We start from the raw sequence: 25,391 nt of genomic DNA, 5'->3' as shown, positions 1-25,391 counted from the left end.
GGCGGGGCGACGCGCCGGTGTGGGGCGCGATTGGGTAGGCGTCGGGACGCGGCTGGGAGGAGCCATCTTGAGAGCGGGAAGGATGCCGAAATGCCACACTGGTCCGCCATCTTGATTGGGGGCAGGGCATGGAAGAACGGCGTTGGCAGCCATCTTGAGTACGGGCAAGGGCGCCAACGTGCACATTGTGTTGTCATCCGCGGCACGGCCCGGGGCCGCCGCCGCCGCCATGTTGGTTACGGGCAGGGAAGCCGCGCGCTTCTGTCGGCCGCCATTTCGAGTAAGGGAGACCGGGCTCCTCGACGAAATTGGGTTAATAATTTAGCACTGCCGGTCTGGGGATCTTTAACGGACTTAGACAGCTATTGAAAGTTTTACTTAAAATATAGGGCAAACTCTGTTTGCAGTTAATGTCTTAAGGATAAAGATTATGCAGTGAGTGACAGAGAGAGAGGACTTGTGAGGTAAGACACCACCTACCTGCCCTGCTCACGCACCACGATCATGTTTTTCCTAAGTTCCAGTTCTAGCAAAGTTTGCGGATAAAAACAGCTCTTTTCCGAGTCAGGTAGAGCCCAGTGATTAATTAGATAAGCGTGTTTCACTCTTAATGCATGTAATTGCCTGTGGGTCTTACTTCCCCAGAGATTCAGGTAAAATCCATGGATTTTCTCTCCTTGGGGATTTTCAAACTCTGAAAAAAAAAATTTTAGGTGCTGGGCCGTCTCGAGTAAATTTAATGGACTTACATGTGTTAGATACTTTGTGCTCCCTTAAAAATAATTTTCCAACTCGTTCGTGTGCCACGCGATGAAGGTTCTTAAAATAAAAAACCAAAATGAGCGTCCATCTGGTGCTCTCTGGGAACTGTGACACTATATTCGATATATTTACGTTGTGCCTGTACAGGAACAGGCCCATGAGGACCAGGATCCTGCTGGAGGCCGAGCAGATCCCAGATCAGCCCCGTAGGCACTCCACCATCCACCAAGACTTGGCTGGTTCTTCCCCACTAACTCCGCTTTGTAAAGATGTTTGCTTCCCCAGATGAAATGCTGCGTGGCTCTGTTTAAATATAGACAATATTTGCTCACTGGGAATTCTACCAGCATTATTTATTTTCCTTGCCTCGCTTGTCATAAACCTACCCGTTGACTGCAGCACAAGAATTAATTGTCCCAGGCCTCCCTACGAGTCCCCTGTGCAGCACTGAATCAAACGTTCAGTCCACATTGATCTTGGATTCATTAGCGGCAATCCTGTTTTGAGAGTTTCTAGGCAACATAATACTGGTCTGACTGTAGAAAGGATCCTTCGTTCCTCACTAGCACACCCACTTTTGACATTTTTTTGTGAAAACATTTGTATGCTTCTGCCAATCTGCCTCTGATGGAAGCGTCTGAGCTGTAACAGCAGTGGCAGTGGCGTCCTTGTGAAGGTTTAGAAGAAGATTTAAAAGTGCAGATTAAACTTGGAGCCCTGGCCTTGGGTAGTGTTTCTACTCACTGTCAGGTAACTTTGACAGGTACAGACATGCCTTTTATATTCCCATTTCTTTCTGAAGCATATACTAAACACATAAATAAAGCAAAAAAAAGCTTTTAAAAACGTGAAACCAGCTATAATTTTCTCTCGAACATGTTACTGTGTTGGTTCCTATGGCCAAAGACCTTATTTTCTCTCAGAGTGGGACAGCGGTCAGATATGTTGGATGTCAACCTACTGCATTGCTCTTGTCACCATTTGTGACATGCAGGAGCTTCCAAAAAGCTTGGATCTTACCAAGAGCTGGTAGCTGCTCATTTCCATATCTTCGCTTTATTGGGCTCCTGGCCATTTGGCCCTTATTGCAGCAGTGAAGTTTAAACTGGAGTAAAGGAATGTTCTTCCCTGTCACTCCAGGCGACCAAAGGTCCTATCTGAAACCCAAGTTACTTTGCTAGGTAGTGCATGTGAAAGGAGGCTCAGCTTGTGCTACAGATAAGAGATTTACAACTTAGATCAGGCAGACAAAGAATGGGAAAACGATGGGATTATGTGATTCACTTTGGAGTTGGTGAGCTGAGGGCCAGAAAGTTGAAGTGATTTGATCAAAGCAGAGCACGAATTTAAGTCTCATTTCAGAAGCCGTAACACAGTTTCTTGAGCTATGCCTATTTTAAGCTCTATCTCCCATGGAGGTGTTTCATTTCATCTTCCCATCAGGACAACCCGCTTTATATACTGTAAGAAACCCCTCTGTAGTAGAGGATAGCATGGAGGCAGAATCCCTCCTTTTTTAATATGCAATAGTTGAGCCCATTTGTAAAGAAGTGCACCCTAAAGAACAGTACCCCAAACATAACACAAAGACTTTGAAAAAAAGTTAATGCCATGTACTAATCGCTAGTAAGAATGATATCTGATTTCTTAGTGGCTGTTGAAATTAGTTTATTGCCTGTGCAGATACGCTGCGTGTGCAGCTGCTTTTCAGATATCTTTGGAAAAGCAAACACGGGGGGATGCCATCAAAGAATTAGCACTTTTCAAAGACCTGTCCTGTGCAGTTGTGGGCTAACTTGAAAGACTCTTTTAAGGTTTGCTCAAGCTTTCTCAGATTTCCTAGCAGAAATGCTGATTATGCAACGTTTTATCATCTTCCTGTAATATTTAACAGAAATTTTAGTATCTTTTCAGATACAATGGTAGCAAACTGACTAAAGATACTACGGGGTCATGCACAGTGATTCTTTGGGCCAAACAGGAAAATGCATTTAAGAAAAAAAACAATACTTTACACATAAAAAAACAACCGGGAGAAGGACACGTCTCTGTGTATCTTTTTGTTTTGAAAAAGAAACCCACATGAAAATAGCCGTGTGGAAAAAAAAAAAAAAAAAAAAGAGGAGGGAGAAGGGAAAAATATGAATCAGCTTCTTTTGTACAATCCAGCAGAACGGGCCCACCCTCCCCCAGGCTCCGGTTACTCACAGCGCTAGGAAGGCCTTGGAGGGACACACCCGGGTTTTTCTTTTTTTTTTAAGCCCTTCCTGCCTATGTTATCTCTTTGAATTTAATTTGCCGTGCTGGGAAGAAAAACTGTCGGAAACGAAAAAGACCCTTTTCCTGCCTTTTTTCTTTGTATTTTTAAAATAGCCCTGAAGCCTGCACCACAGCCAGAGAACACTTTTTCCGTGTAACTATATTCCTTTGCAAACTAGGAAGTTTTTTTCCCCTTCCCCTTACAATTCCACCCTCCCCGTCTATCAGTGAATTAAAAACAAGAACCCCCCAAAAATACGGTCTCTGATCAGGAACATGAACCACTGTCCGTAGAGGTGCTAGCTGGTGTTTTGAACAGCTGTTGCTTTTAACAAAACAATTTTTTCTGCACCCTCCCCTCCTCCCCCATTATTCACAGCACCCTGCAGGATCCTAAACCAGGAAACTCGTTCATGTATAACTTTGCTTCTAGTCTAGCCCCAGTGAATTTTGGGGGGCAGGGGGTGTTTCAAATACTTTTGCCTCTTTTTGTTGCTTTTATTTATTTTTATCCACTTGTAATTAACGTGGCTGTTTTGTTTAAGAGAGCATTTGCAGCTTTAGTAACGTCTCGGGATGCCAGAACATTCTTTAGTGCATCATTCACGGTGCCACATCACGGCTCTGGAAGTGGTTAGGCGGGAGCTCGCAGAGCAAACCCGGTGCCGCGTTTATCAGCAAAAAGACGTGCGTGGCTGCTCAGCAGCCGGTCGGGCCGAACGTGGCTCAAAACGATTGAGAAGGGAGGTTCCTCACTCACCCCAGAGCGAGGGAAGGGGAAAGGAGGGAGACCAGCAGTATCAGGGAGAAGTCGCAAGCAGTGCAGGCAGAGAGCTGGGGCGGCTGGAGGTGTGAGTGTGCAGAGGGTCGTTGGAAAGCCGGCTTTGTTAGCGCCAGTGCTTGCAAAAAGCTCGCTTCTTACCCGCAGGTTTCTGGCTTTACGACCAGCACACATCATTAGCAAGGGAAGTGTTTTTTTCCACTGATCCATAAGAATTTGGCACTGTGGAGTGTTATCAAAAAGAGCACCAGTGGGTGGTTGATCAATAAATTGGTCGGGAATTGAGCTTCGTGTACCTCCAGTACTCGGCAGAAGGAAATGTTTCAAAGCATTTTCAGCTTAGGAGTTCCTTAAACTGGACCTGTGTGATGGCTGTGCCACCACGGCAATTTGAGGCCTCCCTTGCAGGGACAAAGGTAGATGGCTCTGTGCAAGCCATTTTGTCTGCACGTGCAACTTCTGTTAGCGCTGCCGTTGTGCGTTCCGAACTCACCTTTTCACAGGGGTGACAAACTGTATCCACAGGTATTTTTTGTGCTGCAAGTAGTTGCATTGACCTAAAATCGTACGTATGATCACAAAAACTTGTGTTTTACGTATCTTTTCTTCTCCCCAATCTATGAGAAAACGAGAGATTTATCTGTGTGTGCTGCTCTGTCGTTATCAGTCCATGTTATTTCAGAACTTCCCTGTCTTCGCTGCTCCTCGCAGATGCTTTCGGGTGACTCATTTCCTGTGAAGGATGAACCAGCCATTTCCTGGCTATTGAACGCAGGACTTTTTTTCTTCCAGCCTGTGTTGGAGCGGATTATTCTATGGTTTGATTATGCCGCTCCAACTTACACCAGAGCTGCAACTCTTCACTGCAGCTTTCCGAGATAATTAACTGTCAGCACGTGTTGCTTGGGGATCACAAATTGCCTCTGCTTCCTCAGGCCGTAGGCTCTGTGATTTTGGGTGTGGAATTCAAATAATTCTATCAGTCCAGAATTAACAACGCCATCCTTCTAGACACTGCAATCAGATTGTTCTGTTAATCCAACTGATTTCAGCTCGTAAAAATGGAGTGTTAAAAAAGCGCCATAAGGCAAAGATACTGATCTAACAACGTGTAGCTAAGCCCAGAAATTTTCAGATATCTAGCAAGAGGCATCAAGATTGCATATGGGCTTTTGAGAAATCCAGGTGTAGTGCCCGTGTTGTTCTTTGTTAGACGACTGGGTCAGCTTCTGTATTGTTCCTGTGCTCATAATTTCATCCCTTTCCTCCAACCTGTGTTTCCAATTTCCTGAGCCGCTCTTTATTCATACTTCACATTGCGATTCTAACTGTTGTGGACAGCTTGATCCAACGTCCCTGAGTTAAAAGATCATCTGACCAGTGTAATGCCAGCCTGAAGTATGCCAACTCTTTCGTGCAGCTTTTTACTGCCATTTTTTAAATTACTCTTTTAATCTCGTTTCCCAACATTTGACTATTTAGATTCATTAGCCTGTCATACATCTGTAATGTTTGGGAAGAAAACCCACACAATAGGGATGTTGCCTCTCGAGTCTGAATGTAGCACATGTTGTAGGGATGATCACTGAATAATTCATCCCCTTAATGATTTATTCATGCCCCAAAGCTGGATACTTCCTCTGTGACTTTCCATTATCTCAAAGAGAATACAAGTTCCTATTCAACTATACCGAGCCTAAAAGTGCCGGCAGCACACGAAGCACGGTGTCCAAGGCAAATAGAGCAGGTGTGCATTAAAAACCACTCCCTTATAATTTTTCTGCAACCTTTCTGCTCGGTAACGAATGGTAAACTCTTGCCATTCCAGTGCCGTCTTTATCACCCTTGACACAGAAATTAAAACATAGGCACGTCTGCAAATTCTTCGGAAAGGAAGGAGGGCAAGCAAGCCTGCTAAGCTCTCCTCCGCTGGTACACACACAAAATGAGGCGCTGCAGGCATGATGCAGAATGTTCTGAGCATGGAAAACAGGCAAACAGGCCGTGTCTCCGTGGTTCGGTGCTGCAGAGCTGATCTTATTCTCCTGAAGAAATATCAGTTTTATTTTCCATTGTAAGGGTACAGCTTCGGAGACAATTGGTATAAATGTAATAAGATTGTTTCCTAGCCTCTCAGGAAACCCTGCAGGAAAGCTCAGCCAAATAGCAGCAGTGCAGACTAATCTCCTTCCTGTCTAGTGTGTACTGTCAAAAATATGCCTTTCGTAAAAGTTTGCAAGATGAGGATCTGAGTCTCCTGACCTAGGTGAAGATTTTGCAAGACACTCAAATTCCATTTGTCTAGAAAGTACGAAAGATGATTCCGTGCTTCAGCAGTCTCCAGACCCACAGGCAACACTACCCCTAGCTGGCTGGTATGAGATTTCCTAATTGTTTACCCAGTAATCCTGACTTCTTTTGTCCTTGGAATAGGTTCTACATCAGCACAATTAAAAATGTCAAACATGTTTGAGAAACTCTCCAAGTTGCTAAAAATGAATGTGAATTTCCTCCCGACAACCTCGCTTCATCTTTCCCTTACTCTGGCCTCAGCTTTACAAAGTGGTCTGTTTCCAGCCCTTCAGCATAGTTTGCATTCCACTGCCAAGAATGAACATTTATTTATACAAACAACCGTCCTTACAAGCACATATCCCCGTGCTATCCTAGGGCAGGGAAATAAACATAATTTCGGTTCTCTTCTGTGTGGCTGCAGTTCTACATTTCTTTTTTTTATTCGGAGGCATTTTTTTGCAGTGAAAGATTAGCGCAGTTCAGTCACCTTCCTGTGCTACAAATCTGCTCAGAAAGAGACTGGAATGCTCTTTTATTTCCTTACAATGATTTTATTTTATTCCACTCTAGCGGTGGTGCCAGTTTCCTGCTAAACCACTTAGGGGGTCGTGATGGCTCAGCAAGCGGGTTTTACACGAGCTCTCACTCATGCTGGACCCTCGGGGGCTCTGCGTAACTCAAACAGGAAGCCCAGGTGCCCGTTTTTCTCTGAAACGCCCCAGCAACAAGTCCATTAGCGGGTGCTGCGTTACCCCACTTCTTCCAGGCGTGCAGCTGGCACTGTGAGCTCCGCGGCGAACCGGCGGCAGCTACCAGGTGAGCAGCGCCGCAGCACCCCGATGCGGCTCATGCATTATTTCTGAAGGCTCTCCATCGCTCACCTGTCAGGCCGAGGTATTGTTGGCTGAAACGCTAGCTCGTCGCCTGTGTCCTCTGTCGTCAGGTTGTCTCCCATTGCATCTGCTATTTAAATGGATATTACACAGATGCTAGGTGACTCCAGACAGGAGAATTTCAGAGTCTGAGCACAGGTCATTTAAATGAAGAAAGGGGCCCTAAAAGAGATAGAGATACACGTGCAGAGCATGTAGAAATTCTCCGTTAGATGTACGTCTGCAAGCTGCTCTCCCTCTTACTGTCTGCACGTCAGATTTTGCTGTGCAAGAGCCAGCTTCCATTCTCAGCTGATATAATTGTTTGTAACTAAGAGTAATATTTAGATTGACAATGTTTACAGCTGCCTCCACCAGTGAATAAGATGATGTGGTTTTCTTGGGAAATCTCTCGCTTTTCTAAAGCAACCTTCTAAGAAATGAAGCATTTAAGTAGTTTCCAAAGGATCCAGGAGAATGCTTTTTGAAAAATCAGAGCAAGACGATATTTTGAACATACTCTCGAGACTATCTTTTTAGGAAGGAAACACAGCTTCTTTAACTGTATTGCCAAACCAGTCTGCGAACTAGTTCAGAGGGCTGAAGTACGAAGTTTTAGTGGCTACTTTGTATGAATCATTACTGAATATTTTATGGATCTTACTCCTTTCTTACTAAACTTACTGTAGCAAATTTTGCAGAGATATATTTACTTTTGATACAGTATGAGGTTTAAATCTTGTTCTTCTTTACTGTGATGCACTGAGAAGGGCTGCCATCCTTCAGGAATATCTCAGTAACACACTGGGTAGGTACACTGGTCTGAAAAGATACTGCTGTATTCAGGAAGAGGAATTCAATTAGCTCACACAGCATCCTCACAACTAAAACATAGCAGGAGAGAAAAACCTCACGGTCAATGTGCAGCTGGCAACATCCCACCACCTCCTGTTCGTTAGACTTCTAGCCAGGGTAGGGTTTATTCTGGTATTGCAGGTTATAATACGCGTACGGGAACACACCGAAATGTACCCAGATTGGATTCCTCGCATGCCTGTTGAGTCGTTTTCATGAAATTACAGCAGTGAGAGTAGCTGGTGGATATTTCAGCAACATCGGAATAGGTGTCCTATTAGCTAAAGGTATCTGTGCAGAGACCTACGTATACATGTGTGCGTGTGCATATAGCACAGCATCAGCCCTGTACGTCGCTCTGTGTTTGCATACGCAGCGCACTGGTTACTGCAGTAACTGCCCTGGAGATAAGTGACAAACAACTGGCCCCAGAAAAGCGTGACGTAGCACAAGGACAGAAATGCAGAGACATAACTTTATTTTGGAACTGCCCAAATTGTGCTCCCTTTCCCCCTCCCGTAATACTTTTTGAGGTTCCTCATACAGTTTATAGGTGCTTCAGCAGCACAGCTGAATTAAAGTCCTTGTTTCACATCAATTCAAGAACAAATATTTCCAAATAAGTCTGAAGAAGCGATGGGGCTGACAGACCAAACCACTGCATGCCTGCCATGAGGCCCGCACGGTCGTCCAGGCTAATAAAGCCATCATTTTCCCAGGGCCTCAGCTCTATTAAACACAAAGCTCCAAATGATTTCCTACTTGGATCAAAGATGTGTTTGTTCCAGTGCCACTTAAGTTTAAAAGGCAATACTGAGAATGAATGAAATCTCCCCAGTGGCAGCTGCCGAGGTTCAATTGGTTTGTCAGTGCCATAATTATGCAGCGGACGGCTTCTGTTTGCTGGCCCATATGTTCCTGAAGGGCGTTACGCAATGGAAGCAGTGCAGGGAAGCCGTGCTCCCGCAGCGAAGGGGCTTGGCTTTGTGGGATGAGGGCTCGCTTGTGCTTCAGGTGGTGGAAAATGGTAAGAAGTGGTACGGTGATTTCAGAGTGGCTCTTACGTGACAGAACTGGATGGAAGCGTCTGAACAGAAAGAGTAACCTACCTCCGGTATCCTGGAGCCGGGTGTTTTAACACGGAGACTGGCCACTTCCTGATATTATTTGTGGAGTTACAGCCGGCCTCTGCAAGTGAGGGCCCCGCTGGGCGAACGCTGGGAGCCGTCGCTGGGCTCAGCTTGGCACGGCCCTCGGCACAGAACGGACGCGGCTTCCTGTGCAGCCAGCCACCGCCTCTGCCCGGAGCACTTCCCACCTTTGTAGTTTGGGGGCTGGGTGCCGATGAGAAATACCTGCCCGTTAAATAGCCGCCTCCTTGTCTAGTAGGTTGTACGCCAGAGCTCCTGTGTAGCATAGGTGAGCGTGTACTGAGACCTCCGGAGTATTAAATCAAGCATTAAAAGAACAATAAGACGTGAACCTGTGACACGTGAAGTCAGGGAGGACGGAGAGCACTCAAGATCTCAGTTGCCAGAGGAACAAAGGAACATAATATCCTTCAGCATGTTTAATATTTCATTTGGTGAGATGCTCAGACGCGAGGGCAGTGAATGCAGAGCGTGAGGACAGCACCGCGCTGGAGGAGCGTTAGGCAGGGGCCTGGGAGGTGTGCTGCAACACAGGGGCACGGGAGGCTGCAGAACTGCAGTGTATGCGCAGCTACCTGGCCCGCACATACGGCGTGCGTTTTCTTGCTTTGAGGCCAGGACTCGATTAACCAATTCTTCGTTTATTGAGAAGGTGTTTAATTTCGTACTGTGAGCTAACCACTTACTTCTGCAACCACTTGAAGGCAGCTAGCAGGATTTTCCCTCCCAAGCTTTGCCATGAGGACTAAAGCACTCACGTGGTCACCAAAGTAAAGGGTTTTATGTCGGTGGAGGAGCACGGCTGTGGCTGTAGCGCAGCCCTCTGACAAGCAGGCCTGCCTTCCCAAAAGCTTAGCCGTGCGCAGATAGCTAATTCGAGGTACCCAGTTAGGCTTCAGGGAGCCATCAGCCTAGGTAATTTTCTAAGACACATTCACTGGTGCCGTGGCCATCTGAGAGCGTGCGCTGGAAGGCCCAGGAAGAGACAGCTGGCTTTGTGGTGCAGGCCTGGGGAGGTTTCCAAAACATATGTACAGAAATGCCTTTGTGCACTCAGGGCAATTACAGCAGAGAACTCCAGATCTGAACCCAGCCATTGACTCAAATTTTGCTTGAATCTGGAGAGTGGACTTCATTATTTGCTCTTGCTCACACTTTGGAAAGTGTGCTATCACTGCTGCAGGACGAGGGTTGGCAGCCTCTTCAGGATGCTATGCCAGAATATATTTTTCTTTTCCAAATTAATGGTTAGGTGTGCCAGCGCTAGGTTTTACTGCTTCTTCAGGAGGCAAGATGCCATCCATCTGTGGTATTTTTCATCCGTGAGACTCGGTTCCTGCTGAATGCAGCACTCAAGTGGGAGACAAACCGGGAGCCGCTGCCTCTTAGGGTGCCTCTCCAGATAACGCCGATCCCAGCTCCTGCCTCAGGCTTGCCCCTCCGAACCTATAAAAAGTGACTGCAGACTCAGCTCTCAGGGCAGAGAACCTTCTGTTTATTGCTTCCATCCCGCACGAATTGCTTTCAGATCACTTTCCTAAATAACTAATGCCGTCTTTCTCTCATTCCCTAGGCCACCCTGTCCTCTGGGTCCTAGTGGGATTCTCGTCCTCCGTCCCTAGGCTGCCGTGCTCCATGGGAGGCTTCCTGAAGCACCCTGAGTGACCGTGCCGGAGGTAAGGGCCACGGGGGCACTTCCAAACAAAGACAACAGTAGGAAATTGCGTAGAAAAAGGCTGCAAAGGTGGAAAGCCTGCAAGGCTCCCAAATGTCCTCTCAGCACAGCCAGATAGCACAAACTGATGAATCTGCCCGCAGCCAAAAGCCTTGGGTGCAAGCACGAGCCCCGTTCCTTTCCGTGGACGCCACAGCGTGTGTTTCCATGCGCTTTCCCTGTGCCAGCCGTGGGCATCTGCGTCTGCCTGAGAGCCCCGCTGAGCCGCTAAAAAGTACTCCCACAGCGGGAGCTTTCCCTCTGAAAGCGCCCTGTTTGCCAAAAGGTTATTTCTTCCTCTGCCAGGAGCCACTCACCAGCACGTCCTAAACCTTCGCGATCACTCGAGATACACAGCGGGAGTCAGCTCCGTGCCTGTCGCTAGCGAGGCTGACTGCTGCACCCCTGCACCGAGCCACCGCGGCCTTAAGGTGCCTCTGAAAGGTGGCATCCCCCCGCCTGGGAGCGAGCGGGGGTGTCGGGAGTTCGAATCGCTCAGTGTTGCTGAAGAAGCGAGTGCACGCGCGAGGTTGCCGTGCCTCAGTCCCAAGTCAGACTGGCCACGAATGCCGTTTGATAACAAATTCACACCGCTGCAGCTGGGGCCCAGCGGGCAGGGAAGCAGCAACGCTGCGGGGAGCTCCCTTCGGCGGGCCCTCGCTGCGGGTGCGGCTGACACGAAAAGGCCCTCGGGGGGGGGCAGAAGTCCCGGGACAGCAGCGCAGAGCCCAGCCCCGGCGGCGCCCAGCGAGGGCACCGCGCCTTTGTTCGCCGCCGGGCCGCGCTCCCCGCGGGCCGCACGGCCAGGCCGGGGGCCGCGCTCTGCGGGGCGGCCGCGGGGGGCCGGGGGCCGCGGGGGGCTGCAGGGCGCCGGAGCACCGGACGCCACCGGGGCCGGCCCCGAGCCGCCGGAGAGCGCCCCCGGCGCCGGGAGGGGCGGGGCCTCGACGGGTGGGGGCGTGGTCTGACGGGTGGGCGGGGCCGCCGTGGGTGCGGCCCGGTGGGGGGCGGGCCCCGGGGGCGGGGCCTCGGGGGGCGGGGCCGGCCGCGCAGGCCGGCGGCAGAGCCCCCCCTGCCGGGGACGCGCCGGCGGCTCTCGGCCCCGCTCCCGGCCCCGCTCCCGGCCGTACACGAGCACCCCCCCACCCCCCCACCCCCGGTTTTGCGTTCAGGCTCCGCGAAACCGCCAGGGTTCAAGGTAAAGGGACTGGGGAAAGAAGGAAACGAAAGCAGCCTGCGCCTCAAATCGCTACGGGAAGTAACGGCCCCGATTGGCGACCCACCGAGCCTCGGGGCGAGGCTGCTCACAGCCGGCGGCGCTAACAGGATAAGGAGCACAGTTAGCGTAAACGTGGCGTAATTTTCTGCACGAGTAACTGATTTGCCCTGCTCGCATTTCGGCTTCCCCACTTCTCTGCAGGGATCTAAAATATTAGGACCTATTTATAGCAGCTCGTGTTTGCAAATTAATTTTTTCCTTTACTACGTCTGGTTTTAGTGGTTGATTACTGTTTGTTGGACCAGGCAATCCGTTGCCAGCTGGCTGCAGGCTTTTATTGGCTCTGTTCTAGGAAGGCTTGATTCAGAGCTCACAGTTACATTACAAGGACAGCAGCTCTGTAACGCAGACCCTCAAGAGAAGAGATAATTAGAACTCAGCTGAAAAAAAAGCATCCAGTTCTTCAGACCAAAATACTCTTGTTTAAGGAATGTGATTGTTGTAGGCTGTTCAGCAGCAGTCTCTCTCTCGGAGCTGGTACACGCAGTTAGACCCTGCCCACTATCAGATATTGATTTGTAGGAGCATCTCTTGAAATGCAGCGATGCCACCTTGTAGCGAGTGCATCTTGGGAACTGTATTTCTGCAAGCAGAGCAGGAGGAACGGTGGAAGGACACGGTGGAGCAGGAAGAGAGCTGGAGAGGTGCTGAGAAGGCTCTGGTGTAGTCAGGGGTAGGAGAGAGAGACATTGCAGAGTACAGGAAGAACGATGTGCTGAGAAATGATTAATCCACCCCAAAGGCCCTTGCTTAGAAGTGGTGGGATAAGTTCAGTGACTTTTAGCAGCCATGAGCTACTTCTGCTCTGCTCTCAGCTCCCTCCTTGCTCCTTTCAGGCGGACGCGGGGAAGCCCAGCGTCATCCCTCCTGCCCGGACACCACGTGCCCCAGCAGCATCCCTCGCCCCTTCCCAGGGCTCTCTGGCAGCCCGTCCCCTCCCGTACACCCATTTTACAGCTGTCCCGTGCTGCTCCACCTCTGGTGAGCGTCTCTCAAGTGCGCGGGAGCAAACAATTCATGCTGGGGGAAGGGGGTGGGAGTCAAGTTTAAGAACTGCTGTTCTGTATCCTGTTGTTTTCCTACCGGGATTGTTCCAGTTTCCTGCACTGTCTTATCTAGAGCTGAAAAGGCAAAGCGCTCCTATTTACGTGCTTTGTGCCTGCCTCGGGTTTCTAATCTGTGAAGCAGACTTTGTAAGACTTCAGAGAAACACAGCTAGGGCTATTACAGGGTGGAGGGACAGGAACACCGTGGTTAAAGGGCTTGGAGTGTCTATACAATTAGTTTCTTTATTTAGTTATCCTGCTTGCATCAGCCTGTGTGTCACAGAGGGTTTCAGACAACCTTCAGCATAGCATAATGCTGTATGAGTCCACTGAAATGTGAAAAAGTACAAAGTTTCAGGTGATTTCCAGATACAAACCTTACAAACAAATGGTTTTCAGAAAGTTTGTCAGAAATGGTTGAGTATTTCTCCCCCCTCAACGGCTCAAACTAGGCACAAGAAAGTCCTAAAAGGGAAGAAGCATTTCAATGCTTTTAGTCAGTTTTGAGTTTAAAGGGCTCTCCTGAAATGCTGTAGACTTCTTTGAAATTACCTCTGTGTTCAAGAAAACGTGGCCAAGTAAAGTAAGCGTATATTGTGCTAACATCTTGAAAACTTACTGTGTGGATCAGGACCATGAGACAGCAAAATCTTGTAGATCGTTTTTCTTAAACATTTTTCTTTTTCCTTCTAGCGAGCATGAATCCGCTTAACTATAGGCTATATTAGTGCACTAATTTTAACCTATTGGTTAAAAAAAATAAATGAAAACATTTATCATACGGCTTTGGAATGTCCTGTTTTTCTGCACAAAGGTGTGGGTTCTGCACACACAGTGTCCATTATCAGATGGGAGCCTCTCCTGGAAAGACAATTAAAATGCTGCATTGCTCACAGCCACACAGATACAGAACCAGACGTGAGGTTTCAAAACAAAACTCAAGCCCCAAGCCCAGAACGCCTCCCCCGTAAGGATCCTAGGTTTGTTGAAGCTGGAGGCATTGCGGCAGTGATTGCGACTGATTTTTGTTGACCGAAGAGATGAGAACTATGCCACTTCAGCCTTTAGGGTAAATACATAGTTTGGTTTTCTTCCCCCGCTCAGCTCTAACTGTAAATCCAAACTTCCACTTCACAGCGTCCCTGGAAGTACTCTCAGCTAATGTAAGTATGAACACAGGAGTGGGCTGAAGAAGTATCCTTAGCTGATTACCAGAGTTTTTATTTGGACCTAAATATCAAGAGAAAAAAGGCTTTTTCAGTGGGATCAGGAAAAGGAAGACATGTGCTCGGAGATAAGGAGAGATAAAAGCATTCCATGTAAAGACACCCGTGATGGAAATCAAGATGTTCATCTGCCAAGTCTGTAATTTCACGGCCTCATGACCACGCAGAGCTTCCGTTTCTATTACCTTTTCCCACACTAAGTGTAAGTGCCAGATTGTCCAGGCAGTTCAGCTCTTTGGGGAGAAATTGCTCATGTTGAAGTGGAAGATAAAACTCATCATTAGCTTCAGGAAGAGCAAAAACATTCTCCCCTCAGTTCAGCTTTGTCCAGCACGGCAAGGCCCAGGAGCAGGGCGCTGCGGCAGGCTGTGAATTCCCTGTCCTTGGAAGCTTTGAAGACGAGCATCTCTCAGGAGAAGCCTGGGTAAAGCTCATTCTTCTCTTGGCTTAGATGGCCACCTGAGGTGGCTTCCAACCCTCTTCTCTAGGGCTCATTAGGAGCGAGATCATGGTGACCATACATCCATACAACACCTAGATTAACAGTTCCTGAGCTCAGAATGTATTTGCTGCTTTAAAATTCACCGTGAGCAAGCCTTTGCTCCCAGAACATTTTCAGGGATTTTTTTTTTTTTAAAGCAAGCAGCTTCAGTTAGAAAATTCTTTTAAAATCTTGGCTTTACATGTTTCACGAGCTGGCATATGCAGACAGCAAAGCATTCTAGGCTAAAATTATCTGTACTATCATTAGGAAGCCATAAAAAGGAACATACGGAGTGATGCTAGCATAAGAGCAGAAGGCTTTCCAGAGCTTTGCTGACATGCAGCAGTTTCACCCCCAAACAGGAGTGGTTCTGATGCCTCCTATTCAGTCCTCATCGGGAAGTAAAACTGATGTGACGAGAGGTTTGACCTGTGCTTTTCTTGGTGAAAGGAACATTTAGTGCCACGACCTGTCTCCTGAGGGTACAGGGAGCTTTTCTTCTATGCTTTGCTTTTGTTTCTTGCCTTTTCTGTTCGGCTTGTGCTTTGCCTAGTTACAGAGGGACCGCTGCTTGTTCTGCAGGTGTTTGTCAGTGCCGTTGTTACCTGTGCTTCACTCAGGACAGGCAGCTCGGAAGCCCGTACCACTTCCATGGCATTTGTTTTCCTTCTGCTTGGAACAATTAAATGTTTGCCAGAAAATTCTGCATGCCTCCTCGCTTTGGCTTTGCATCCAGTGAAGCACGTTTTGCTTTGGCATCGGCAGACTGAAGTACTCACAACCAGTGTGCGTAAGTGCCTTGCCAGCTGGAGCCACGGAGCTCGGCTGCTGGGACTCTGCAGCGTGCTGGTCTCCGGCAGCTTTGGATCGGCCGAGCAGGGCTCGTGTAAACACACTTCCAGGAGCTCTCCAGCGCGGGAGGTTGGCCAAGAAGCAGTTCCGTGGTCACTGGGTTTTGTCTGTCATGATCACAACGGCCTCCTCCCACCGCATGCTCTCTGCATCCCCACCTCGCCTCACAGATGGGGCTGGCAGCCCAGGCGGCCACGCTCGTCCTTCCCGGCCTCCAGACGGGGCTGCTCGGCCTCATCCCAGCCTCCCTTCGCCCTGCATGGGCCTGGCGAGCACGGCAGGGCAGAGGTCGGGCACTAAGGCTGCCAGCATAGCCTCTGCACGAAGGGCAGCGGCACAGCCTCTGCCTCGGCTGCTGGCACGCGAACAGGCGTCTGCAGTACAGCCGCTTCCCAGCCTGCGCGCCGGCAGGCTTTCCCTCAGTTTAACGAACACGTCCATGAAATAAATCCCTGCAGACAAACGCCGCATTCACGGGCTGCAGAGCAGCGCTGCGTCTGTCAGCTGGGATGGGCTTCTTCCGTCCTCCGCAGCTGGCTCGGAGAAGAGGAGCGCACGGAGCTGGCGGCCGGCCCCGGGGCTCGAGCTCACGGGGCGCTGCTCACCCACGCCCTCAGAGCCGAGGGAAGCAGCGTCGCGTTGGGCCAGGGCTGCTCGCAGGACCAGCCCAGACGAGATTCCCGTGTCCAGTGCGTTCATTCTGGCATCTTTTGCCACCGCTTACCGCAAAATTTTTAGTTAGTAATAGACTAAGCAGCCTGGGGTAAGGGCTGCCATTAGGAACGGTAAATGCATGCCGTATCAGTCACATACGGCACTGTCAGGTTTCTTGGCTCTGTTGCAATACATATACCGACAGTAATGGGTATCACCAATTGTTCTCTAACCTGTTACACAGAAATTACAATGCTGTTCCAGATTACTACAAGGAAGTTTTCAAAATGGATGGGAGAATTTCAGATTTTCTCTAGTAAACATGAATTACACATGCAAAGAACTCTTTAGTTAGAAAACTACCTCTTTTTCGTATTTGAAAAGTCTGATAATGTTAGAATCTGAACTCGCTTCACAATTTCTGGTACTTCTGTTTCTGCAGTTCACTCCGTTTGTGGAATTAAAGATTGCTAGCCACAGCCTGTAATCAAAGTGCCAGTGCTAGAAGGAACATCTCACATAGCCTAGTTTTTAAAAATTCTCTTTTCAATGTATTATTTCAGTTTTTCTAATTTTGATACACCAGAGGCTAATCCTGCAAATATTTACATAGACCAAGTTTTCTGTATATAGTTCATTTGAGCTAAATGGGATTGCTCACCTTAGTAAAGGTACCTGGTCTGCAGTAGCATTTATTTGGGGCTGAACATTGGAAAAAACTAGTGGCATCTGCTAGCCAGAGATTTTAACTATGTAATAAGTATATTATATATACACACACAATGATTATTTTAGGTTCTGAGAAAGAAAGGATATTCCAACAGTCGCTTACTGAAGTCCACCCGAACGAGCCCTCAGTGAGATAGAAAACAGCAGCATGGTGAGTATATTTTATGGCATAAATGATACCGTAGGTGATTCTTTCTAACAGAATCAGTTATAACATTAAAAAAAATAGATCTTTTAAAACAAGTTTTAGATACATGGATGCAAGGGCCACTTTTCTGTTTCTGACGAGCATCCTACAGACAGCTTCATCTGTCCGATTTCCCTTTGGTGCCAGCGGCGCTACCATTTTCACAGTCAAAAGAACGACGAGCCCTGCTGGCTGTGGGGAAGTGGGAGACTGAGAAGCTGATTCCTGACACTCCCCCCTGTTATATTTTCCATAAGGGAGTACAGAATTGTCCGTGGGTACAAGCTCGCTTGGATCACAGGACTCAGCCCCACAAACCGCACCGCACTTCAGCAAGGTGCCCTCCCACCACCGGCGCTACGGTAGCTGCTTGGTGACTCGATGAGAACGTCGATCTCAGCGGTGCTGTGGCTATAGAACACACGCACAGCTGCTGTGCCGTGATAAATTCTTAAGCTGAGCTACTTGATGAAGACTCTGAGCCCATAAGTATGCAATATCTATTATAAACTCCTCATTCCAGGACCACACTCAAATATTATCCTCTAGGTCTTCAAAGTGGACTTATTTATTTTTAAAGAACACTTAAGTAGAATCATTAGAAGGATCACTGATTTAGAATTATTACTGTGTTGAGAAGGGGTGGAAACAGTCCCCAGGACTGCTATGTCATGCACGTACTCTTTCACTTAAGTTTCTCCCAACATGTTTTTGCAGAACGAGAGCATCAGTGCTGAAAGGTGCGGCGATGTCAGTTCACTTCGCATGGATCTCTCCAACCTTGTCACCTGGGCACACACTCATGGGAATATATGCAAACAAATCCCAGCCTTGGAAGTGGTGCAGACCTCGGGTCATCCCGGCAGAGACGATTCTATTCTGTGGATGTGTGGGGGTGGCCATGCATATCACTGGCCGTGTGGAAAATTACACTTTAGAAGCAGAGAAGAGAATGAAGCTGTAGAAAAGAGAAAGAGGCTAACATCCTCCGAGGCTCCATCAAGGGAAGCTAATTCAGGTGAAAAAAGAATCAGGGTAACCTCATCTTTTGAGAGGGCTAGAACAGGCCCTGTTGCCACAGGATCACATCGCAGATCTCCAGGGGTCACTCAACAACGAGATGACACAGTCTACATAGTACATAATGAACCAGCACCCAGAGAAAACCAGAAAAACAGCAAATCCATGAAACCCTACTTTGCAGCAGAACAGCACGTGTCAGCGTCCAAAGGTGAAATCAAAACAGACGTACATACGGTGAAGCTAGGAAGCAATGAAGATCTACAAATCATCTCTGATGATGAACAGTATATATCAGATGCAGAAAACCAAGGAGACAGACAGAATATTCTTTCAGACTCACCACCAACTAGCCACGTAACTGCTGAGGTAGATCTGCAAACGCATCATGATCAGAAGACGGCAATTATCAAGCAGCCAGCCACTCCCACGTCTGGCTTTGCCCCCACAGAAAAGCCACCCTTAACTCTTCCCTCTATTCTAAAATCTCCTGTAAGCAATCAAAAGATCCTGGAAAGCAGCTTCATGTGTCAAGGTCCTCCTAATCCTGTGGAGTTCACAAGTGAAACTTCTAGAGCAAGGAATTCCCCTGGGTCAGCAACACCAAAAGAACAGTTAAAACAGATTTCTGTCTCCAACGCTGAAGCAAAATCCCAACTGGAGTCACCCACCTCTGTGACATTCTTTCAGTTTGAAGCCTCTGTAGATGTCCAGCAGCAACTCCACCTGTGCTGTCCCGAGTGTGGCACACCAGGATCAGGCTTCAGTGGGAATGCTACTGAAAACCCTCCTGAGGGGAGCAAACCGTCGGTATCTGAGCTTACACCTCATCATTCAGCCTCACTGAGTCCGGAAGGCAAGAATTCAGACCATCCGTCTTCAAACAGAAGTAAGCTAGTCTAGAGTTTTATTCCTGGACGGGTTGGCGGGCATGTGGGTACGTTTTGTTAATCACTTGGAGGGGGACTTGGTAGAGCTGCCAAAATCTGTATTGTAGCATCAAAATAAATGCAGCTGGTTGGGGGCATGCTATTTCTACCAAAAGGGACTAAAAAAGGTTCCTAGCTTAAGCAGCTATCACTTCAGTAGATGATGGCATTTACTGTGCTACCCAAATGTGTACTTGGCTGTGGCCCAGCCTAAAATATCCAGTTTGAATACTTCGGTCTTTCATTTTGTTTAGTATCACCATACAGTGTGTTGGCTGTACTTAAGAGAGAATCCCTGTGAGAAGCTGGAACCAGAGACGTGAACTCTGGTCTCAAGAGAAAAAAGCACAAGGAAGTAACTTTTAAAGCAGTGAAATGGAGAAACTGGGGCTGAATCTCTGGCTTCACTGAAGTCAATGACAAAAAATCCCAGAGACAGCAACGGGACCAAAGCTTTTGGTGTTTTCCTACATGCTATCCTTAGAATCCTACTGGAGCAGGGGAAAATATAATTTCACAAACATTAACTTGCGAGATACACCAGGGAGCTTTCAATACCAAGGCTAAGTCATGCACAGAGGGTATTTTAAATGACTCCCTGTCATAAGAACAGCCCGGCTAGCGGCTGTGTTAATCCTGCTGTAAGACAGACACCGTCTGCATGAGAAGGAACAGCTGGCATGCAGCGTGCAGACATTATCAAAATGATGCTAGTCTTTCACAGGCAGTGGAGAAACTATCAATAAAATTGGTTTGATAAACGATCGTGTTTTAGGATATGTTATGCACTGGAACCTTAATGCCAGGTACATACACGTTACTTAATGATTAAACACCTCAAATAAAATGCAAATGCTCAGGATTTTAAAGATGCTGTGGCAGAGCCACAACATTTGCCTCTATGATTTGCATGCCTGCAGGTGGTGTTGCACATTAATACCAAGTAAACTGCTGTCTAGTCATTTTTACGTTTTTGTCTGCTAGTATCGGGGCATAAACACGGAGGCAAACTTTGAAAATTGAATCCAAGTCAGAGCATCTCTCTTCCTTCCAGTAGCTTAATGCCTTGGCTCCACCTAACAGAAGGAGCGGCCAGGAGCACGCCTCTCACCCCCACGCGCTCAGTTTGAGCCCCCTGACACCCGCGCCATACCCACGCAGCCCAGCATCCTCCGAAAGAAAGCAGCTTACTGAAAGAGCGTTTGGGGTTTGTCTGTCCCACAGTGGGTGTACCGCTGAAGCACCACTCGTCTTCCTCAATGCACTCAGCATTACGTTTTCATTCCTGACGTAGCCACACGCATACACACCGGTGCAGTTGTTTTTTGAGCGCTATTTCTATAATTGACAACATATATCATCAGAAGGGACTGGGAATTCACCTGGGAGCGTCTGTGCAATCACTGGTTCTGTCAAGATAAATGGCTTATGGCTCAAGCGAGGCCTTTGCATGCATGTATTGATTTACAAGCCATTCATCTCTTCACGTAGATCAGTCAATAACAAAGGCAAAACACCAGAACAGCAGCACGGGGATCAGTAGAATCCACCTCAATCCAGCCACAGCATTTTAAGATAACAACTAAGCACGTACAAAATAATTCGGTGTACGAAAGGGAATTTCTAGATGCTGGCTCTAGAACCCTTTTTAATCTACCCCTCTCCAGCCCTGGAAAAGTCACAGGCGAGCAGATGGAGCTTTTCAGCAATCCAAAGAATTAATTTCTCATGCTACATCGAACTAGGTAGATGTGGTATTGCCATAGCAACTTGAGAAAGAACCCAACTGGAATCCTGGCAACCCTTTTTTAAAAATACACTTTTACTCGTCTTTTTCTACTTCCTTACTATACACACCTAACTTTTGTTAATGTTTTTATTTCACAATGAGAGCAGCTCTCCTGCCCTGGAGAGGTTTTTGTGCAGGGGAACACTTTGAAACATGTTTTACATAGCGTCTGGTACAAGGCTTTGAACATAGGAGATGGATGCCACTTAGCCCCGAGGCAGATCACAGGAGCTACGCACAGGCCAACTCCCAGCTATTTTAGCAGAGCCGAGCGTGGCCCCTGCCGTCACGGTACAGCACGTGCCAGAGTGGCTGCAAATTGCTGAAGGATATCGAGTCCGTTCTGGGCTGCTCGAGCTTCGGGGCCAGCGCTGCAGGCACAGGACCGCAGCGGCTGGGTACGTGAGCGGTCCCACGAGCGCGGTCTGATGAGCACACGGAACCAGCTCCAAAGTCACCCGGGCTGACATTCAGCCCCTCGCCAACGTAAGGACAAGCCACCGATGACAGCTCCCGTTTCCAGTCCTATTGCTGTCTGAGATAGCCCATAAAACTCACACCAGTGCTTTCCACCCCGTGAATCCCGCAATCCCATTCAGTGATGAAATCTCAGTAGGTAATCATTCTGTCCCAATTAAAATGATTCTAAAAGAAAGAATACCTCACATTTACCTAGCTGATGGCATGCAGATTCACCAGCCAAGCGAGAAGGAACAAGGCAGGAAGCAGTCCTGTCCAGACTAGCGCTGTCGAGTGGTGCGGGCTGGCTGAGAACACAAATCAAAACCAGAGCTTTAAGGGAAGGGGTCTGTGACAGTCTCCGTCTGACTTACTTCTAAAAGGAAGGCGAACATTGTGCTGTACCCCCTTTTATTTCGCTGATCTCCTTGCTAGTTCTTGCTGTCCACAATGCTGTTTCTTATCTTTTAGATGGGCTGAAGAAGAGAAACCGTAATGCTGGCGACATAAAGATTTTCAGAGACTGGCTGGTTTTACATTGCCCTTCTGAAGTGCGCGAGATCTACACGCTGCCACCTGAAGACCTCGATAATTACCTGGCCTGGTTCTACACTTCCGCAAAGAAACAAAACGGCATGGATTTTTCCGCCAACTCTTTGTACTTCTTTCAGAGCAGCATAGACAGATACCTCAAGGATCACAATTACGAGTACAGCGTGGTTAAAGGAGCGGAATTCAGAACATCTCAGGAAGCCTTAAAACTAAAGCATCAGCACCTATCTCAAAAAGAGAGGGCGGGAGAGTGGATTATTTTAGAGAACCTGACAGATGAAAACGTGGATGTCCTTCGTAAGAACGGGCTGTTGAGTCAGATGACCCCCCAGGGCTTTTTGCACCTGATGCTCATAAATATCATTAGGGGGTTTGGGGCAAGTACACACAATCAGAGCCAGAACCTGTACTGGGGACAGCTGGTGCTAAGGAAGGATGAGGCAGGGCTGGAGTACCTGGAGTGGAAGAACGACCTCCGTGCAGAGGAAACTACAGGGGAGGCAGCTCCACACCTCTTTGCCAGGCCTGACAACCCAGATAACTGTCCGATCCAGGACTACAAGAAGTACGCTAAGAAGAGGCCGCTGGACATGCTTCACGACTACGATCCGCTTTATCTGTCTCCCAAGCCCCTGTACTCCATGTGGGACCAAGTATGGTACTGTAGAAAATCACTGACAAAAGCCAAAATGGAAAAAATGCTGAAAGTTATTATCCAGCAAGTCAAAGGAACTGAAAAGAAGGCCAAGAAATAAAGCTATCCGCTGATTTCTGTTGTGCCACTTCGACAGGAGCCTGTTTCAAAGTAGCGTTTCAAGGGTTTAAGTAGCGATATTTAGCAGAGGTTGAAGAGAACATCCATCCCTTCAGTTTCACCTTTGAGCATCTACAGATTTGCATTACTTTAGCTTTTAGGTGAAGTGAAAAACTTCTGTTATTCTTTTTCTTAACAGAATTGATTATTCAGAAAGTTAAATAAATAAATAAGAGAATTCTGTTTTTACAAATGAGAAAAGTTAACGTTCTACTGTATTATTAGTGACGTGATAAAATGCTAGCACTACCAGGGAGAGGGCTCCGCAGCTGAATAACAAGCTGCGCTTGTATTTAGGGAAGCTGGCACTTGCAAACTGTATTTAGTCTGCCGTGTAACAGCCTATCATAAAAAGATAAATAACATGAGTTAGTTCTGGGGTGGAAGGAGGGTGATGAAATACCATGTTTGCCAGCTGCTAATCCATAGCTCGTAGGAATGCTTTCAACAAGGTTTATGTCATTTTTCTTAGTGAAAGATTTGTAGATTTAAGAAATTCTGACTGTTTTAAAAGTTATTTAAATATCTGACAGTGTTGAAAAGTTTTATGGTGTTTTCCCCAGAGCACTAAATATAGCCACATAAGTGGTCTTTGGTAGACGTAGTCAACTTCTTTCAGCTGTTTGGTCAATATACTCTCGTACAGTCCAGTCAAGTTGTTGGAGTGAATTGTTGACATGTTCTAATAAAATGAAGCCTTACTTAATACTGTTTGTCTGTTCTACGAGGATGAACCAGTAAGCCTGAACCACCAGGTAACAGCTTCCCAGAACACCAGCACACGCACTGCTCTCTTCTGCGGCAAGCCTGCTGGCACTCCCGGCTACAGAGCCGGCCCCGCGCAGGCTTTGGGCATTTGAAATCCCCCTGAGCGCCCGTTCACGGGCTCTTAAGGAGGCCTTTGTGTCCAAGGCCTTCACCAGAAGCAGCCCCGTTCAAGTTTAATGTCACCAAATAACTTAGAGATGCTTGAGGAGCCATAAAAAAGATAAACTCACTCAATCAAATGCTCAGAGCCTTCCAGCTTCCCTCGTGCTGTCGATCACAGCCTGCGCTTTTAGCACAGCAGCTGTGGCTGAAGGAACCTGCAAACCTTTTGTGCCCAGCTCAGAACCGGCCACACGCGTGGCTCCGTACCGGGCAGCTCGCAAACAGGCACCGAGAGCCAGAGCAAACGCCTTCCCACAGGGCTCAGGTTTGCTCTTGCTGGATGAAACAAGAAGATAGCAGCCAGATCAGCCTTTTATTTCCTCCCTGCTGATCTGTTTAGTCCACACCCCAAAGCTCGTTAATGACAGGCTGCTACCTCAAAAATCAGGTGGTGCAATTAGTCAGCAGAATTCGCTTAATCCTTTCACAATCACGCAGGCATCTCTTGGTTCTCTGGCTTGCTACAGGAAAACAACAACAACAAAACAAACACGAACTAAACGCTAGCAGGGCCCTGCCGCCCCCACGCCTTACAAGTGGTGGGAAGCAGAGCCCCGAGGCGCAGCGATCGGCCCTCACCCAGCACGGCCGGACCCGAGAGCTCCCCCGAGAGCTCCCCGTTAGCCCCCGCTGCTCCCCACAGCCTGCCCTCGGCACAGCTCTGCCCTCAGGGCTGCCGGCAGCTTTGCAGAAGGAAACAATTCAGCAGCACCGAGAGCCTTATGCGTGAGGCCTGCCCGAAGGAGAGCCTGGGGAGGGAAAGCAGCCCTCCTTCCTCCCAGGAACCCTCCGCTCGCCGTGTTCACACGCCAGGGGAAAGTCACCTGCCTCTTTGTACGTAGGAGGACATCTGTGGATCCCTTTTATTTGTCTTACGATGTTTCTAAGCTAAATTTCTAGTTAACTGCACGTCAAACAGATGAGTAGCATCCTGTGTAGATGGCTGAATTAGATCTCATCAAGGGTATTAATTGCTGCTCACAGAAGAAACGATCAGCCAGAGAAATGTTTCGTTGTGTAGAAGCGAGGGCCTAGTATTTTCAGAAATTTCGAGTAGCTGTCCCAGCGCATGTCACAGCAGCTCAAACTGTAAACATTTTAAATAATTAGGAAATTACCCAGTGTAGGCTGTTGCTAGGAGCGGTGTCTTCTGCGAAAAGGGCTTCTGAGAGGCCTCAGCTAGGGGACTTGGAAACACACTTTTACTTTGAAAGAAGAATTAAAGCAAAGCAGTGTCCCAGTTTCGTTTGCTTGTTTAATAAAATGTATTTATGTATATGTTTGGTGGAACCAGATTTCTAGGAACATTTATTTTCTGCAAGAAGCGCGACCAAATGCTCTGGGCTTGCAGCTGCCTGGTGTCTCCAGCTGCCCAGGACCACGCAGGGCAGGGGCTGCTGCCGGGCCGGGCCGTTCCCGGAGAGGTGGCTGGACACCGCCCCGTCTTCTCCCCTCTTCATTGTGGGGCCTGAGAGAAAAAGAGAACCACCCGGGATGATCCAGCAGCTACACACCTGCTTTTCATCTTTGCATCTCAAGAAAAAAGCAGTTGCTTAGGGTGGAGACCCAGATACAGCGCAGAAAAATTAATTTGACCGAGCTCGGTGCCAGCGGGCGCTGCACGGCCCCGTCCCGGCGGGGAACCGGGGCTCTTGCGTGGCCGGAGCCGGGCGGCGGCGCAGCCAGCTCAGCGCAGGGCTTGGCACCGGGAGTCACGGCAGGGCCCTGCTGGAGCCGCCGGGAGCAGTTTGG

The 25,391-nt window shown here is 48.2% G+C and overlaps 1 protein-coding gene across 4 annotated transcripts; it reads left to right on the top strand.

The window, feature by feature from the left end:
- The first annotated feature begins 66 nt into the window (after positions 1-66).
- LOC106049107 (uncharacterized protein KIAA1958-like) lies at positions 67-23,485 on the top strand. 4 transcript variants are annotated; one of them, XM_013201274.3, is made up of 6 exons: positions 67-464; positions 10,549-10,651; positions 12,805-12,949; positions 17,026-17,110; positions 17,864-19,055; positions 21,815-23,485. In XM_013201274.3, exons 4-6 carry the CDS (start codon positions 17,108-17,110, stop codon positions 22,648-22,650), a joined length of 2,031 nt encoding a protein of 676 aa, XP_013056728.3. In that variant the 5' UTR covers positions 67-464; positions 10,549-10,651; positions 12,805-12,949; positions 17,026-17,107; the 3' UTR covers positions 22,651-23,485. The 4 variants fall into 4 exon arrangements, with proteins under 4 accessions (XP_013056728.3, XP_013056726.3, XP_047907879.2 ...); XM_013201272.3 differs by lacking the exon at positions 12,805-12,949; XM_048051922.2 differs by lacking the exons at positions 67-464; positions 12,805-12,949 and adding an exon at positions 6,568-6,913.
- The last annotated feature ends 1,906 nt before the right edge of the window (positions 23,486-25,391 follow it).

The sequence above is a fragment of the Anser cygnoides genome, chromosome 27, assembly GCF_040182565.1.
Source record: "Anser cygnoides isolate HZ-2024a breed goose chromosome 27, Taihu_goose_T2T_genome, whole genome shotgun sequence".
NCBI lineage: Eukaryota > Metazoa > Chordata > Aves > Anseriformes > Anatidae > Anser > Anser cygnoides.
This window is presented reverse-complemented; position numbering and strand designations above follow the sequence as displayed.